Source organism: Geotrypetes seraphini, chromosome 17 (assembly GCF_902459505.1).
Source record: "Geotrypetes seraphini chromosome 17, aGeoSer1.1, whole genome shotgun sequence".
Taxonomy (NCBI): Eukaryota; Metazoa; Chordata; class Amphibia; order Gymnophiona; family Dermophiidae; genus Geotrypetes; species Geotrypetes seraphini.
Genome location: NC_047100.1, coordinates 18,261,758 through 18,280,681, shown reverse-complemented (window position 1 = coordinate 18,280,681; position 18,924 = coordinate 18,261,758). Strand labels below are relative to the sequence as shown.

General features: G+C 41.7%; 2 protein-coding genes across 13 annotated transcripts in view; one reads left to right on the top strand and one right to left on the bottom strand.

Moving 5' to 3' along the window:
* CFAP20DC (CFAP20 domain containing) overlaps positions 1-6,136 on the top strand; it is a 153,794-nt gene extending 147,658 nt beyond the window's left edge. Inside the window, exon 17 of the mRNA XM_033925976.1 lies at positions 4,784-6,136. Within this exon, the coding sequence (XP_033781867.1) occupies positions 4,784-4,893 (110 nt within the window). The 3' untranslated portion in view covers positions 4,894-6,136. The remainder of the gene's footprint in view (positions 1-4,783) is intronic.
* The window catches only part of LOC117351126, a 690,625-nt gene that overhangs the window by 368,321 nt on the left and 303,380 nt on the right, over positions 1-18,924 (bottom strand). The window contains exon 4 of one of the 12 annotated variants that reach the window (XR_004537333.1): positions 15,218-15,317. The exons of the other annotated variants lie outside the window; for them this stretch is intronic. The gene's annotated coding sequence lies outside the window, so the exon portion shown is untranslated. The remainder of the gene's footprint in view (positions 1-15,217; positions 15,318-18,924) is intronic. 12 annotated transcript variants of the gene reach the window in all.

Below are 18,924 nucleotides of genomic sequence, written 5' to 3'. Positions count from 1 at the left end.
CTCCCATAACAACTGATCTCAAACTGTTAGCCACTAATCTCCAACTAGGTAGCATCTTTCTAATCATTGTAAACCGCATAGAACTTTACGGTCCTGCGTTATATAAACTGTTATTATTATTATTAGTTAATGGTTTGCTCATGCACATGAATTGTTAAATAATATGCATAAAAAAGAAAAATAATTACCAGTTTTTTTGGACCAGTGATGATGTTCATTGAGCAATTCAAGCACTTGAGCGTTTGAGGTCTTTTCCCGGTTGGGCTGTGATATAGAATAAATATCAGGAGCACATTTAGAACAGACAGTATTATTTCCATTATAGATTTTCCTTTAGGATTATTGAAAGTTTTCACAAGTTATTTTGAGTTATTCCTATTTGGATTTCCAAAATAGGATAAAACCATCCTCCTACCCAATAAAAAGGATTATATATAGCAGGCAAACAAGAACGTAAGAATAACCTTACTGGGTCTATTCCGTCTTCACGGAGGCCAATCCAAGTAACAAGTATCTGGCAAAAATCTAATTAGTAGCAGCATTCCATGCTACCGATCCAGGGCAAACAGTGGCTAAGTCCATAGTCTGTCTCAAGAGCAGACTATGGACTTTACCTCTAGGAACTTATCCCAATCTTTTTTTAAACTAGCTACATTAACTGTTCTAACCACATCCTCTGCCAACGCATTCCAGAGCTTAACTATTCTCTGAGTAAAAAAAAATATTTCCTCCTATTGGTTTTAAAAACTTTATTGAGTGCCCCCTAGTCTTTGTAATTTTTGACAGCGTGAAAAAAAAATCGATCCACTTGTTCTACTCCACTTAGGATTTTGTAGACTTCAATCCTATCTCCCCTCAGCCGTCTCTTTTCCAAGCTGAAGAGCCCTGACCTCTTTAGTCTTTCAAGTTTATGAAAAATGTGATATCCCACTTACTTAGGGCTCCTTTTACTAAGCTGCGATAGCATTTTTACCACGCACTAAATCCATGCTACGTGGCTAGAACTAATGCCATCTTAATGCTGGCGTTAGCGTCTAGTGTGCGCCAAAACCACTATTGCAGCTTAGGAAAAGGAGCCTTTAATGTCTAAGCGGTGTATATAAAAATATAAAAGTCTAAAATTCAGGGGGGAGGGGAGTTACAGACTAATTGACAGACCGGGTCAGGCTGGGGAGAAATACAATAATAGGAAAAAATATACAGAAAAAGGAGCGTACGATAGGACGGGAAAGAGATCTTCATTCGATGCCCTGCTGCTTCTTTTCTCTGCTGGGAATGAAGCTCTGCATCGGAGTGAAGCTTTCTCTCTCTGCCTGATCTCCAACTCCTCACCTGCACCTACAGGGGCAGCTGAGGCTCTCATTGGCTGTTCCTTAGGCTGCCTGCCTGTCTGTCTTCATGAAAGCTTTTCCCGTTGTGTTTTCTAGTGAAGTTTTCTCGACCCCCCCCCCCCACCCTCTCTCTTGTCCCTGCCTGGACCAGGAGGTGCGGTACATGGGAATGGATTCTGATTTACAGGTTTCTCAAACAAGGGCAAATAAGCTTTTAGGACAGGAATACTTTTGCTTAAGCTGAGTGATATTATTCCTGGGCTTCTCCTCAGTGACAGGGCTTTTTGTTGTCTTCTGGCTTTTCCCTCTCACGATGTTCTCATTCTTCGCTACAATTGACCATATTATAGAAAAGAAGTGAAGCACTACTAACTCAGAGTATAGTGATATCATGCCATCAGTGTAGCATTTTCATTAATTTCCAAATAAATTCACATAAGCCCCAACCACATTATTTTGAAGAATAATCCATTCATATGAAGAAAATTCTACAGATCTTAAAGCAGATCTTGAGGCCCACAGGCAGGTCAGATTTTCAGGATATCTACAATGAATATGCATGAGAGTGATTTGCATGCACTTGATATATAAATCTCTCTCCAACAACACAAAGGAAAGTAAAAGTGGTGTTGAACTACCACATTTCTAGGCCCCAGAGCACAGCCCCCATCTGTACTGCCTACAGCTGCATTAATTCAAAGTGGAACCAGGTTCAAAATCTGTGTGAAAAGCTTCTCAAAACAGATGTGTCTTCAGTAGATCCTTAAAAGACAATAAAGACGTTTCTTGCGGTAAAAAGACAAGCCACTGGTTCCAAAGCATGGGACCCAACACACTAAAAATTGATTTTGGCAATAAAACCCTGGAAACCTAGGAAGGAGACAAATTTATGAGCACGAATACAGGATGTCCGGGGCGTTACTTGGAGAGACCTCCCAGGAAAAGGACTTAGGAGCTCTGATCGACAAATCGATGAAGCCGTCCGCACAATGTGCGTCGTCGTCGAAAAGGGCGAACAGAATGCTAGGAATGATAAAGAAGAGGATCATGAACAGATCGGAGAAGGTTATCATGCCGCTGTACCGGGCCATGGTGCTCCCTCACCTGGAATACCGCGTACAGCACTGGTCGCCGTACATGAAGAAGGACACGGTACTACTCGAAAGGGTCCAGAGAAGAGTGACTAAGATGGTTAAGGGGCTGGAGGAGTTGCCATGCAGCAACAGATTAGAAAAACTGGGCCTCTTCTCCCTCGAACAGAGGAGATTGAGAAGGGACATGATTGAAACATTCAAGGTACTGAAGGGGATAGACTTAATAGATAAAGACAGGTTGTTCATCTTCTCCAATGTAGAGAGAACGAGAGGGCACTCTCTAAAGTTAAAAGGGGTTAGATTCGGTACAAACGTAAGGAAGTTCTTCTTCACCCAGAGAGTGGTAGAAATCTGGAATGCTCTTCTGGAGTCTGTTATAGGAGAAAACACCCTCCAGGGTTTCAAGACTAAGCTGGATAAGTTCCTGTTAAACTGGGACGTACGCAGGTGAGGCTGGACTCATTTAGAGCACTGGTCTTTGACCTGGGGGCCGCCACGTGAGCGGACTGCTGGGCAGGATGGACCACTGGTCTGACCCAGCAGCGGAAATTCTTATGTTCTTATGTCCAAGGAGTTCTTATGTTCATTCATTTTCCCTGTCCTGTTTTGTATCATTTGTATTTTGCTGGCATTTATCATACTTCTGCTATATGATTGTTTTACAATGCTGTTATTGTTAGTTCTGTTACCAGGATTTGATTTGTCATCTCCAAATTTACATCATTGATTGTTTACATATATGCTTATAATTTGGTCATTTTACAATTGTGATGCTGTTAACAAAATCACAAGTTTTATGTCAAACTGTTCCTGCTAAACTCCACCTTGTGTGAATTACATAATAAAGGTAGCTAAAACCCAAAAAATAAATACTAAACAAAGCTATTTAAATCCAACCCTAGCTATTAAAAGCCAGCCAGTGTAAGGACACAGATAGGAAGGATTGTACAGAATACTTTTCGCTACCTGGAGATTCATCTTCAGATGGAAATCAATCATGACATCCAGACTTTGGATAAAAGACCTTAATAGTAATACAACCCCATCCTTGCACCAAATTCAGGCCTACTAAAGGTCTACCATGTTTGGCCATCCTAACAGTAGTAATCCAGAGTAAGTTTAAAATAATGTGACTGTATCTAGATTTTCACCACATAATAGCAATCATCGCTGAACACATAAGTCCTTGTCAAGGAAAGCTTGTAGGGAATGACAATCTGGTCGTCATTAGCATATATAAGCAAGATATACCTAAATCTTTAACTGCCTCCCCAACAGAACTTAAAATAGCATTGAAAAAATTGGACCGAACATTCCACAACCAGGATGCCAAGACTGGGAAAATTAATCAGTGCCTATGTTGGCACTCAATACCTCACCACCAGCTTTAACTGGACTTAATTGAAAGTTAGGCACCTAGCTCAAAAAATCCAATTCTATAAAAGTCTCTGACACCAAATCATGCTTCATAACATTGAAGACCGCTGATAGATCTAACTCTGTTAGCAAGGCGTCACACCACTCATCAATATACTGTAGTAACGTCTAAAAACCAAACTATATTGGGTCCAAAATGTCAAATTACTAGTCATTTAGTTACATTGCCACCACTGTTTCCATTAGTTTTGCCAGATAATAATTAGAACATGCCATCCCTTTAGTCCTTGAAGCTTTGAAGATGTTAGAGGCCCAAGACTGCTGGATACCACAGCCAAATTCCAAAGTGAGGCTAGACAGCTGTTAAACTAAGAAGCAGGACAGGGGTCAAAGTGACAGTACCCCTTACTAAATCTGTTTATAAACTAAGGAACTTCAGACTATGTGACAAGAGAAAATGTGTGATTCATTGGAACTGCCTGAAGAGCCTCCTGAATATCAAACAAATCTTACCCTGTTGATCAGAGACCAACAAACCAAACTGAAATGTTTTTAAATGTCTGGCATTGTATACTCAGACATACTATTGACCTATTAAACATTTCTGTATTTAAAACAATAATCTCAATCGCCACTAAAATAAATGAGGCTGTCATCCAAATATCTGTCTTCTAGGTCTCTTTGACCTTTCTGGACAGCACCTGACCATTATCAACCTATCAGCACTTACCCAGTTGATTTCTAGGGAGTTACAGTACTAAGCTGGCTACCCTATTGCCTGCAGTTTTCTTAGGCTGTGCTTCCTTGCTTCCTGTGAGCTCCCCCAACGTCCGATTGTTTGAACGTTATTTCTGTGTATCTAATTGGACTAACATGTCAACAAATTACATATGATTGTAATTATTAAAAAATAGTAGATGATTAAATGAAGATTATAGTAGAATGTCAATACTATCTTCTATTTTAATATGTTTCCCACAGATGAAAATATCTCTAGAGAAGATGAAGAGGAAATCTTGACCCTGTTGTATGATCCCTGTCTAAATTGCTATTTTGACCCTGAAACTGGAAAGTACTATGAGCTGGCATAGCTAGTGCATAATATATGGAATAGTAGTACTTTTTATTTTTATTTTTTTACATATTTTAGCCATTCTTGGGTCAATTTTCACCACCACTTATCTTGTCTCTCTGAACTCTCCCTGCTTCTTCGTCTTTGTATTATTTAAAGACTATGCAAATATGTGAATCAATGATTTTGTAAATATCCTGTGTTTAGAGTTTTAAATTTTCTACAATTTAACTATAGTTCCAGAATATAACCTTTTAAGAATTCAGTTGCTTAATTTGGATTACCTCACTGTAGGGTCCGTTTACTAAGGCACGCTAAAACGGCTACCACGCCTTAGTAAAATGATCCCTGTATTTTAAAGCTGTCTGAATCATTTACAGAATGGCCATGGCATTTCCTGGCAGTTAATGAAATGCAAAATGGAGTCGAGGAATAGCCCAGCGGTGAGTGTAGTGGCCTGAGAACCCGGGGAACTGGGTTTGAATCCCACTGTAACCCCTTGTGGCTCTGCCCCAGGTACAAAATAAATACCTGTATATAACACGTAAACCCTTTCACATCAAAGTATGTACCTTTTACATGTGTAACCCTTGGGGTAACTTTATAAAAGCCTTTTTTACATGCAAAAAATCCTTGCACTTAACAGTACATTAAAGTATTTATACAGCTTATTAAATAAGGGAGTTAGTATTCATGGCATGAAACGGTCAAACAAAATAATACAGTCCTGACTGAATTGTTATTTTTATATTACTGAATCATGTACGTATAAACCTCTTTGAACAATTTGATCAGTATAGAGGTAAATAAAAATGTATTAAATAAATGAATGTCAATATACAACTATAAAAAATAATTTGTACTGTTGAAGTGCAGTATATTTCATTGTTAGAAATTATAATTCATTGCACTGAAAAGCATTCAACTAGTCCCTAGAGTTAAAAGGTTGATATAATAGAAAATATGGTTTTAAAATATGGGTGTTATTTTTTGTCATTTTCCTGATGTCTTTAATTATGTTTTTCCTGGGTGCTATTTTTTAGGGGACCTTTTAGCAAACAGCAATAAAAAGTGGCCTTAGCGCTCCCTTATGTAGATCCAAACGCTAAGGCCATTTTTACCACTGGGGTAAAGTGACCAATGTTCTGAATGTCTCAATAATGGCCACGTGCTAATGTCCACGATTGTATGTAGCCATTAGGTCATGAGCTCCTACCTCCATCTACTATGCAGAATCACACATAAGAATAGCCTTACTAACATAAGAACAGCCTTACTGGATCAGACCAATGGTCGATCTAGCCCAGTAGCTCATCCTCATGGTGGTCAATTCAGATCACAAGTACCGGGAAAACCCCCCCCAAAAGTAGCAACATTCCATGCTACCAACCCCAGTAGCCCGCCTCACAAGTGGCCAATCCAAGTCACTAGTACCTGGCAAAAACCCAAACAGTAGTCACATTCCAGAATCTCAGAGTAGTAAGATTCCGGAACACAAAAAGTTGCAACATTCCATGCGGAATCCTCAAAGTTTAGCAACATTCCATGATATCGATCCAGGGCAAGCAGTGGTTTCCCCCATGTCTGTTTCAATAACAGACTGTGGATATTTCCTCCAGGAAAGGCATAGAAGAGGTAACTGAACCTTATTAAACAAAGGCCTAGAGGAGTGTAACCTGCATTGAGTTCCACATACAATACTAAACAAACCTTTGGTGGGGGTAACCTTCATAAAATGGCAGATACAACCCATAAAGGGGCATGGGGTAACCAGCAGATACAAGCCTAAAGAAACCTATAAGAACATGTAGCTGTGCTGACTGGTGCAGAACATGCCTACTGTCTGCCCCAGAAATGCCCCCATACCAAAAAAATAAAAAAATATTTTTAGTGCATGGATAGTGTGCACACATGACAAAATTACTGCCGGATGCCTTAGCACACTCATGGACCACCATTTAATGCTGTGGTAAGCATGCATTAGTGCTTAATGCAGCTTTGTAAAAGCACTTTTAGACACTTGCTATGCCATAATAGGCAAATAAGCAAAAATTATGTACAGTTTTAGAAGATTTTTTTTTGGAGTTCAGCAGGATGGATCAATCTTGTTACTTAGTTTGAAAATTTTTGCTTGTGTACCATAAAAAGAAATGCACATACCCCCAAATTCTATAAAGTTCATCAATGGTTGCCTAAAGGTTACGATGCTTTAGAACAGTGTTCTTCAACCGCCGGTCCGCGGACCAGTGTCAGTCTGCAAAAATTTCTTGCCGGTCCATGAAGGATTCGAGTCTTCTCCACAAACTGCACATTAGGCAGGAAGAGAGGCTGCGGTGCTGGCGTCAGCTGACTTGCAACTTCCTGTTGCTGTCGCATATGCCGGGACTCCTGCCTCCTGCCGTATATGCCTCCTTCCTTTATCTTGTCGCTGCACCCCCAGACCAACAGCGGCAGCTCTGTGTACTTTTAACTTCGGCACACAGCTGCCCCTAAGCAGTAGTTTAGCCGCGGTTTCATGAGGCAGCCTCAGGGCCTTTGCTAGGCCAGCCCCCTTCGATGATGCGATGCGGGCCGGCTTAGCAAAGGCCCTGAAGCTGCCTCATGAAACTGCAGCTAAACTACTGCTTAGGGGCAGCTGTGTGCCGAAGTTAAAAGCACACAGAGCTGCCGCTAGGCTAAAGAGAGGAAACATTTGCTGGAGAGGGAAGGGAGAAGGGGTACTCCTGGACACGCGAGGAGAGAAAGAGAAGGAAAGATAGTTACTGTTGGATAAGGGGAAGAGGAAAGGGAGAAGGGGTACTGCTGGACAGGGAATGAAAGAAAATAGGAAGGAAACAGTTGGTGGGGAGATTAGAGGAGGAGAAGGCATTAGGATGGAATGGAGAGATCAGATGAGAGAAAGGGGAGAGACAGAGGAATAAGAAAGTAGAGAGAGATTGATGTTTGGAATGGGATCTGCTGAGAAATAAGGAGAGAGGGACAAAGATGCTAGATCTGGTGTAGGAGAGAGAAAAATGAGAGCAGAATGAATCATGTAAAAAGGAGAGAGGAGGCACAGGCTGGATGGAAAGGGGAGAGGGGCATAGAAAGAAGGCAGATACCATATGGAAGGGGGAGACAGCAGACAGTGGATGGAAGGGGCAGATGCTGGATTGAAGAGAGAGAGGGCAGACGCTGGATAGAAGAGAGTGAAAAGACGATGAAAGCAGAAACCAGAGATGACAAAAGGTAGAAAAAAATAATTTTATTTCTACCTTGTGATTAAAATATATCAGATTTGAACTATGTATCCTGCTAGAGCTGGTGTTTGACATAACTGTGGACTGCAAAGCGCTTCTTTAGTTTCCAGCTGACTTAGGGCTCTCTCTGACCAGGGGGCAGTTGCCCTAGTTGCACTCTCCTAACACTATTCCAGTCATGTGTGACTGCGGTGTTCTGTTAGCATGATATTTCTGTGTAACATTCAGTTCTCTTGATAGTAGAGGGGATATATGTGATGGGGAGGGGAGGCAGGGGGTTTGTTGATCCTTGCTGTGTATTATTTGTATTTATAAAATGACAATTGTACAGAATATTGTTTCTTTTTATACTGTAATAAAATACGTTCAATATAAAATCATAACTATTTGAGGCTTGTGCAGATGGGATCAGATGGTTTGCAGGACCGAGTCATGAAATAATTATTTTATTTCCGCCGGTCCATAGGTGTAAAAAGGTTGAAGAACACTGCTTTAGAATGCCTAAGGTCACTTAGGCAGTGCTAAGCACAATTCTATACAGTGCACCTAATTTTTATGAGTATAGAATTACATTTAGCGGTACACTAGTTGGCACCGATGTTTTAGGCGACATATATAGAATTGGGGCCATAACGATTAACAACGTTTCCATCTTTGTAAAACACCTTGAATTCAAAAATGAAATACCTGTGTGAATTAAATTGCTGACCAAGGGAGATTCATTGTAGTGGGCTTCAAGGATCAGTGTGTTCCCTGATCATTTTGTAATACTCAGGCATTTTGACACCGAGAACCTGATTTTATAGCAAAATATAAAATGTCAAAAAGATTTGTTTTATATAAAGGCAACACAAGCAATCTGTCCAGATTTTCAGTGCCTTTATCTGAATACTACTACTGAAAATCAGGTTATGAACATGGTCGAGACGTTCAAATACCTCACGGGCCGTATCGAGGTGGAGGAGGATATCTTCTTTTTCAAAGATCCCACGGCAACAAGAGGGCATCCGCGGAAAATCAGGGGCGGGAAATTGCACAGCGACACCAGGAAATACATCTTCACCGAGAGGGTGGTGGATCGATGGAATAGTCTACAGATAACTGAAGCCAGCAGCGTGCCTGATTTTAAGACTAAATGGGATCGACACATGGGATCTCTTCACAGAGAAAGGTAAGGGAGGGTCATTGGTGTGGGCAGACTAGATGGGCCGTGGCCCTTATCTGCCGTCACTTTCTATGTTTCTATGAACCTAGCGAGTAGGACATATTTGGATAGGAGGATTGGATTGATTGATTTATAATCCGCCTTTTACAAGGTGAAGTACATCAACACATTCACATTTCAATCATTTTACAAAAATTAAAATTGACAGCACCAGATTACATAACAAACTGACATAACAACATTAACATCACCAGACAACCCTCCTAGCCCAAAAGGATCAGCTCAATGAACATAGTCATAGCAGCGCCAATAAAGTCATACTGTATATGTCATACAACAGAACAGATGATGTGGTAACAATTTCTTAAAGGCCTACAAACTCGTTTGCTGCTTAATGAAAGATGGAAGCTTATTCCACTCTTCTGGACAACTACATGAAAAAAAAAAACCATTTCTCTCACCGTCTGCAGACTTAGCTCCTTTCTAGATGGTATAGTCAAGTTTTGCTGTGTTGTCGAGCGAAGCTTTAGCATCCCAACATAAGGTGATATGCAGTCCTTCAAATATTGTGGGGCACACCCTTACATACTTGAACAAACCAGCAGCAATAACTTATACTTGATTTTAAACTCAATTTTCAGCCAATAAAGCTTACAGCAATAATCTGTTACATGTTCATTTCTTTTTGAAGCCAGAACAACACCTGCAAAATGGAGTTTTGTGCTACCTGTAGAGATTTTAACACCACCATTGGAACACCTAACAGTACCATGTTACAGTAATTAAGAACCGGAAGCACCCAACATTTGGAGAATAGTTTTAAAATCCCCCCCATGACACATAATGATACAATTTACTTACTAACCCCCTCTTTTCTGTCAAAATCACAATTTTGAGCCAATCAGGGCATTAGCCCCCTCCCACTGCATTCCAAGATGCATTGGAAGGAGGAAGGCCCATCATTCTGAGCACGCGGCTCTATAGAAAGGAAGTGGGCTTCCCTCCTGCCGATTTGTCATCCGAAGGTATGGGGGTGTCAGGGGATGTCGGGGTGGGGCCAGGAATGTTGGGGGATGTGGTGGAGATGTTGGGGGGGAGAGGTTTAGGGCTCAGAAGCTTTTTTTTAATTTGGTTAGTTTGGAGGTGTACTGGAGGGGATCGGTGCCTGGGAAGGAGGGAGGAAGGAAGGGAGAGAGGAATCTCCATGTGAGGTCAACTGATCCTGGCATGGGGAATTCCCATCAGCTAAGCCAGAAGGAATCCCCGAAACCAGCTCAACGCGATCAGACAAGGTAGTCGGGTACGTCTGCAAAACAAATTGTATATTTTTCATGTGGATGTTTTTATTTTTGAAAATGGCTAAAAAAAGATAGATGTACTAAGGACCAAAATGTCTACATAGCTCATTTTCAAAAATAAAAGATAGACATCTGTCTATTTTGAAAATGGACATATTCTCTAATGGATTTCTGGACATTTTTTCCAAAACATCCAAATTAGACTTAGATATCCTATCAAAAATATCCCTCTGTGTCTCTTGGTTGATCACAAAAACAAATATAAAAGTACTTGCTAATTCCCGATATATTAGTTATTGCACACAGAATGCAGTTTATCTAACTCAGCTTTCACTTTTCTGTCAGAGAAGTTTAATACCACATGAAACCATGACATATGATGCCTGAACAACAACAAAAAAAATCCATAGATCTCTGAATCTGCAAATGTAGGCCCGACCATGTGCCTCAGGCCCCGCCCCCAGGAGGGACCTAAGGCTCCCGGGCCTATTCTGATTGGCCCAGGCGCCTTAGGCCCCACCAGTAGGCGGAGCTTTGGGACGGATGGGCCAATCCAGCCTCATTCCGTCGTTGGCTGCCTGCCGGACAGGCGGGTTTGGCTCCCGTCTGTCCGGCCAACTACAGAAAGGTACGGGGAAGGGGGGTGGGGGTGTCGTGGGGGTCGGCCAGGGGGGTCGCGGGTCGGCTGGGGGGGCGGTCGGAGGTTCTTGGGGGGCGGTCGTTGGGGGGAGGGGGGTTTGCGTCGAGGGCAGGAGGGCCTGGGATCCCTCCTGCCCGTAATGTAGTGCGGGGTGGGGTTAGGGGGTCGCCGTGGCCAGGAGGGTTTGGGCTCCCTCCTGGCCCAAACAACTAGGGAGGGGGGTCGCCAGGGCCAGGAGGACTTGGGCTCCCTCCTGGCCCGATATTGTCTGGGAGTCGGCGGGGCAAGAGGGCTTGGGCTCCCTTTTGCCCCGATCGTGTCGGGGGTGCCGCGGTTGGCTGGGGCAAGAGGGCTTGAGCTCCCTCTTGCCCCGATCGTGTCGGGGGTGCCGCGGTTGGCTGGGGCAAGAGGGCTTGAGCTCCCTCTTGCCCCGATCGTGTCGGGGAGTCGGCGGGGCAAGAGGGGAAGCAGCAGGACACCGGTAGGAGCTTCTACATGATGGGGGGGGGTCGGGAGGCTGTGGGGGTGCGAGCAGTCCTTCAGGGTGGGGGTGCGAGCGGTCCTGTGGGGGGGGGATGAATCGGACGTCGGGGGGGCATCAGGCTTTCAGGGTGGGGACAGGATTTCAAGGGGGAGAGGAGAGTCGGGGCGGGTGACTGGAGAGTCGGGCAGCATGCGCGGTATATGGGTGTGCGCGGTATACAAAAATTTCTGTACATAATTTTGTGTTTTCCGCGCGCTATACCCGTGTGCGCGTTTTACACGGGTGCGCGTTATCTACGTGAAAATACGGTAGTTTTACAAAGCATGGGTAACCTAGTATAAGAGAATCACCCAAAGTGGTTTCCAATGAATAGTAATCAGAAGCTCTTAAGTATTTTCCCTATATCTCCCTGGGCTAATGGAGGGTTAAGTGACTTGGGATCAAACTCACAACCTGAGGGTGCTGAGTCAGCATCTCTGACCACTAGGCCACTGCTATCCTCATTTTCCTGTTCAAGCTGATTTTCTATTAGTAATATTAAATTACAGCACTAAAAACTTCTTATCAATATATCAATACTTGGGGAAATTAATTTTTGATTAACGACAAGCACAGTGTCCAAGAAAAAAAAAAAATCTGAAGCCTTAAAAGCAAAGATGTGCTTGTTCTGCTTGAGAATGATGTGGAATGACAGGATTACAATGGATAGGTCGGAGTTTGCAGAGCGCTGGGCCTCAGAGCTGAAAGCAAACATTCTATTGATAGGCCACAACTCACGTTCCAACAGAAGTCGAAAGCTGTTCTCTAGTTTACACTTTTCTTTCTTTCACAAATTACCAAGGAACTGAGGAACATCAAAGGATTCAAAACGACCTGTGGGATACCAAAAGCATCTAGCCGTCAATACGTGTCAGTTCCTCTCTCTGCTCTATCTGATCTGTGTTGTGGATATATTAAACATGTGTCATGCTGCCGTCTTGCATTTACTGCCCTCTTTCTTAGTCTCAACTGCATAGTAAGGGGGGTGGGGGGAAGCCATCTGCCCCGGGCGCCGGCACCCGTCCTGCTCTCCGCCCCTTCCCTTCCCTCATAGAAACATTGAAAAATGACGGCAGAAAAGGGCCATAGCCCATCAAGTCTGCCCACTCTAATGACCCACCCCCTCGACTTTACCCCTCTAGAGATCCCACATGTGTATCCCATTTACTTTTAAAATCTGGCACGCTGGTTGCCTGAATCACCTGCAGTGGAAGTTCGTTCCAATGATCAACCACCCTTTCGGTGTCGCCATGAAATTTCCCTCCTCTGATTTTTAGCGGATGCCCTCTTGTGGCCGATGGTCCTTTAAGAAAGAAGATATCATCTTCCACCTCGATACGGCCTGTGATATATTTAAACGTCTCAATCATGTCTCCTCTCTCTCTACGTTCCTCGAGTGAGTACAACTGCAATGTATTCAGCCTTTCCTCATACGGGAGATCCCTAAGCCCCGAGACCATCCTGGTGGCCATTCTTTGAACCGACTCAACTCTCAGCACATCTTTTTGGGTATGTGGCCTCATACCTCTTTAATTTTCCCAGCGCGAGCAGTATCACGAAGTTGCTGCCCGTGTCGGTGTCGGCTCTCTCTGACGCCACTTCTGGGTCCCGCGCCTAGAAAGCGACATCGGAAGGAGAGCCGACACGATGTGGGCAGCAAGTTTGTGATGCTGCTCACGCCTGGAAAATTAATGAGGTATTGTGGAAGGGGGCACGCGTGCGGCAGTGGGGGTTGTGAAGGAACGGAGAAGAGGGTGAGGAAGGGGTGCCACTCACCCTCACTACGCCACTGCTTAGTCTCTTAGGATTACTTAATGATTTCTAGCCAAACAGGTATGTTCTTTATGTTTAAACAATTTTATTGATGACCATCAATAGGTACAAACAGGATACAGAGCTACAGCCCCAACGCGTGCAAAGGACCCACAGTTCAAAAACCAATGTCATCAAATACAGTTAAATAACACAAGAATGCAAAACCACCACCCCTTTCACCCCCTCCCCCCAAAAAAAGGATCCCCCCCCTAGCAATACCAACCCCCCCAAGAAACTGTCAACGGCTGAAACCTATAAAGTCCATCAGTTCAGAGAGGGCAGAGGAAGAAGATGAAGTGGGGAGATGGTACCCACCGACCAAATACTCATCCACCATCTACATACACCTCAGTACCAAGATATGTACACGAACTTATCCCTACAGGAGGCTAACCACTCTTACTAACTCCGTACTGAGTCTAGAAAAAAAACTACCCCCCCCACCTATTTTGTAGCCCCCTCCCCCTGAAATACTCCCAGCTGTAGTGAATCAAGAGCAGCCCACCCGCTACAAACAGAGCCGTGAAAAGCCGGCCCTCACACATCCAAGGTTTTTAAGATCAAGCCAGGCATGTTATTTTGCTCAAAGTGTGCTATTAAATATTGCCTCGTCCGCAAATTAAATACAAACAAACTGGCATTAACGTGAATGATGTTTATTGTAGGACATAAAGACAAAATTGATATTACTTTTATTGGGGGTTTTTAAATTAATATTTCAATATATGTTCCATTTACAAGTAACAAGCCATTTGACCAGTACTGAGTAGATTTTCCTCACAATGCCCAAAAGCATAAGCTCTATGTTATTATGATAAAGAAGACACAGTCGCTATACTCTACAATATTACCAATCTATGACACAAACTACAAAAGCGTGAAATGATAGGCTTCATAATCCAAGTCATTTACTTGGAAAATAGCTGTCGCTATTGGGATAAAAGGGGGATCAGACCTATCAGCTGATATTAGTAGCACTATTTCAATAATACATTAAAGCCGCTTCAGCACCATTCGGATAATGGACATTCAGACCGTTAACCAGATAACCAGGTAACAATTAACCATTCAAAAAAGAACTAGTACTAAATAAACCTGTTAAATTCAGCACAAGTGGCCTGCAGCAGGGCTAAGCACAGTCACTGGTCTCTAAAAAAAAAACAAAAAAAACTTCCACACAAAATACATTTTACGTATCATAAAAATCAATATGCAGAAATGTACTTAAGAACATAATTGCAATACTGGGACAGAGTGAAAAATGTGGTAAAAGCATTTAGCTTAACAGGGTTTTAAAAAGTCTAGATCTGAGTATTGTCTAAAACAAAGCCCAAGAATTTTACATTAAAAAGGTTCTTCATTTAGAGTTTTTTTTTTCTCTCATGAATACCTTTTTAGAAAAAATATTTATCTACTTATTTAGAATACTTTGAGACCAAAGTAATATGTGCTTTCCACAGTGGGTACAGAAATGCTAATTACAGTGGCTTTTCTTTATAACAAACTTTGATTACGCACCTAGTAGCAGTTAGATTTTCCTAAAGCATTTGTTTTGCCTCCCATCAGGGAGGAGTGGGAAGAGATGAACTGTTAATGGAGTACCCAGGAGAAGCAGAGAGAGGAACAAGGAGCAGTAATAATGCAAAAGAAGACCATAACTTACGTTTCAATGTTTATAGAATTAAAGCCTCTTCCCGGCTGGAGCTTTTGTATCTCTAGTCTCCGTGCTCAGCTGGAGTTTTATAACATGAGGATGTGCTAACCTAGAAACAAAATGTAACAAATTGGAGAAACCAGCATGTGGCACTTCCTGTATACAGTAGAATCTAGAGAAGTTGATATATCAAGTATTACCGAGAATCTCACTTTTCAAACTCATCATTTAAACTCTGTCCAACAGCACTAGTAGTCCCCTTGCTAAAATTCAGTAATTCAAGGAGGGATGTGATTTTTTTCTGTTACAGCCCCTCAAATTTGGAATTCGCTCCCGAGAAGAAAAATTACTTAGTAAGTTTAAAAGTCTCCTAAAAAGTTGGCCTTTTAAGGACGCTTTTCATTTAAGTTTTATTATTTTACAGTGGACTAGGAGTGGACTGGATGGACCATTCGGGTCTTTATCTGCCGTCATCTACTATGTTACTATGTTACTGCTAAGTGAAAATTAAGTGGGTAACCTTCCCCAACCTCTTCTTTCATTACCTAACCCTTTTTATTTGTTTATGAATGCTATTTAATCCTTTTTTTTCCTCCTTCCTTTTTCAAACGTATTATTTTATTAAAATAGTACTAATTGTCTTGTTTTTTATTTTTTATTTTAACCTAATTTTTAACTAAATGTAAATCGCTTTGGATTTGGATTTTGCGATCAAATCAACTATTTCAGATAAACTTGAAACTTTTGTCCCAATCTTTCTTCTTAGGTAATGACATTCCTTTGCGGAAAGGGTGGCAGATAAAAGAAATTGTGGAAAACAAGTCTTCAAAAATAAACCCCCCACCCCCCACCCCTCCGTAATTGGGACAAATGAGCATTTACAGAATGGACAGCAACAGTAAAAGGGTCTCTAGGCTGAGGCAAAGTTCAAAATTAGCTTCAGGCTTCCATCTAGCAAACTTCAAGAAGCAGCACAAACAAGAAGGGCAAAATACTTGTCTTTTACAACATCGGGATTTATGATAGTTTGTAAGGGTTAAAAGCATTCTTCAGGAAATGGTGCATTAAAACTGAAATGGATGTTTTACAGTGATTGGTTCTGGCAACAGTTGAACTGTTGACCGACTACTCCACTTCACTATGAAAAAATAACTTCCCAAATTACAATGGGAAAAAATATTTTTTGTTTATTTTATTTATGGTACAAGCACTTATGGATTGGTCAAGTGGTCTTGCAGAGCCTGGACTGGATTCTGCAGGCAACTGAATCGTAAAATTCAAGTTGAAAATTAATACAGAAAAAAAAAACAAAATTTTTTCACATCTTCGAATCTAAATGAAGATGTTACATCTATCGCTTTAAATTAGGGAATGACACGGTGACAAAATTCATCACCGTTCCCGTCCCCGCAGATAACCGCGGTAAACCATCTTCATGTCATTCTTTAAGGAGAGAGGGAAGAATCAGAGTATGAATGGCCACAACCACTGACCCGCAAGCTTTGCTTTGAAGAATGCCGGTGTAGAAGGACTGAGGCTGAAACAGACACTATAGAATGAGTCTCTGGTATCCAGAGCAGATATTGTGATGTCATAATGCCTCATTCCATCAGTGCCTAAGAGCCAATCACATCAGTGATGTCACAATGGCTTCATTATCCTTGGCTCACATAAGAATCAGAGTTTGAATGGCCACAACCACTGACCCGCAAGCTTTGCTTTGAAGAATGCTGGTGTAGAAGGACCGAGGTTGAAATAGACACTACAGAATGACAGTCTCTGGTATCCAGAGCAGATATTGTGATGTCATAATGCCTCATTCCATCAGTGCCTAAGAGCCAATCACATCAGTGATGTCACAATGGCTTCATTATCCTTGGCTCACATAAGAATCAGAGTTTGAATGGCCACAACCACTGACCCGCAAGCTTTGCTTTGAAGAATGCTGGTGTAGAAGGACCGAGGTTGAAATAGACACTAGAAAATGACATGGGATTATTTCCCGTGGTTATCTGCGGGGACGGGAACGGTGATGAATTTTGTCACCGTGTCATTCTCTACTTTAAATGCTAAAATGTACAGTATCCAACCAACCATAAAGATACTTGGTGTAATTTTAGATTGAACTCTTATCATGAGAAATCAGGTTGATTCATTGGTTCGAAAGGGCTTTTATACATTATGGAAACTAAGAACTATTAGAGCATTTTTCTTTTTTTTTTTTATTATTATTAATCTTTATTCATTTTTAAAACTCACAATAAGTGTAACATAAAATACAATCATTTCATACCTTAACATCACTTAATATATCATCAAATTCTAACTCGCATCAAATATCCCCCCTCCCTTATACCCAACAATTATTCCTAAGCAAAAGAAATCATAAAATATTCCCATCCCCCCCCCCACCCTGGACGTGTGTGAACAAAAGGGAAAAATTAATATTTATTCTATGCAGTAATTAGAGCATGTTTCAATATTAACTCCTTTCGATTACTAGTTCAATCACTGGTCCTTAGCTTGATTATTGTAACTTTGCTCATCTTGCTGGAGCGCAAAAAAAAATCTCCAAAGATTACGCATAATACAGAATGCAGCAGTTAGATTCATTTTTGATTTGAACACGTGTGATCATGTCACCTATTTCTATTGTCAACTGCTTTGACTTCCGATTGAAGCACAGATTAAATTTAAGTTTGGCTGTATTTGCTATAAGGCACTAACAGGTTTAATCCCAGAGTATCTTATAGAATCTTTCATTATTACAAACTCCAAACATTCTAGGACAGTGGTCTCAAACACGCGGCCCGGGGGCCACATGTGGCCCGCCAGGTCCTATTTTGAGGCCCTCGGTATGTTTATCATAATCACAAAAGTAAAATAAAGCAGGTTCTTGATCATATATCTCTTAAGCTATAAATTACAATACTATTATTAAGACTTAGCCAAAAGGAAAGATTTATAAACTATAGAGTTTTATGTCATGCAAAATTGTCATTTCTTTAATAAGACATTAACTCTTTTTTTCTGAGGCCCTCCAAGTACCTACAAATCCAAAATGTGGCCCTGCAAAGGGGTGGAGTTGGAGACCACTGGCTTAACTGTATCCATGACATCCTGTTTGTCTTTGGGAAGCAGAGCTGAGCTTGTGATGTCATAATGCCTCATTCCACCAATAAGAGCCAACCTCATCAGTGATGTCACAATGGCTTGATCGTCCTGTTCTCCCCTCTGCCCTCCAACCCAGCCAGCAGATTAACCGTTCCCCTTAACTCAGTGGTCCCAAACTCTTTAATAAGACATTAACTATTTTTTTCTGAGGCCCTCCAAGTACCTACAAATCCAAAATGTGGCCCTGCAAAGGGTTTGAGTTGGAGACCACTGTTCTAGGACATCTCATTCATTATTCTCGTTTCCTTCCAGGTCTGACCCAACAGTGGCAATTCTTATGTCCTTATGAGCGTCTATTGTCCTTTCAGGCAGCTTCATGGATCTGACTCACATATTCACATTTTCTAATTCGTGTCAATAGTTTCGATGTGCTTTAAAGACACATCTTTTTACAGAATCTTTTGGAAGCTAGACACCGGTTGTTAATTCATTTGTATTGCTACTGTGCGCCTCACAGAACTTAATGGTATTTGCAATATACAAGTGAGTTTTTATGCTATGTTATAGTGAATCTTCAAAAGAGCCAACTGGTTCCGTCCCAA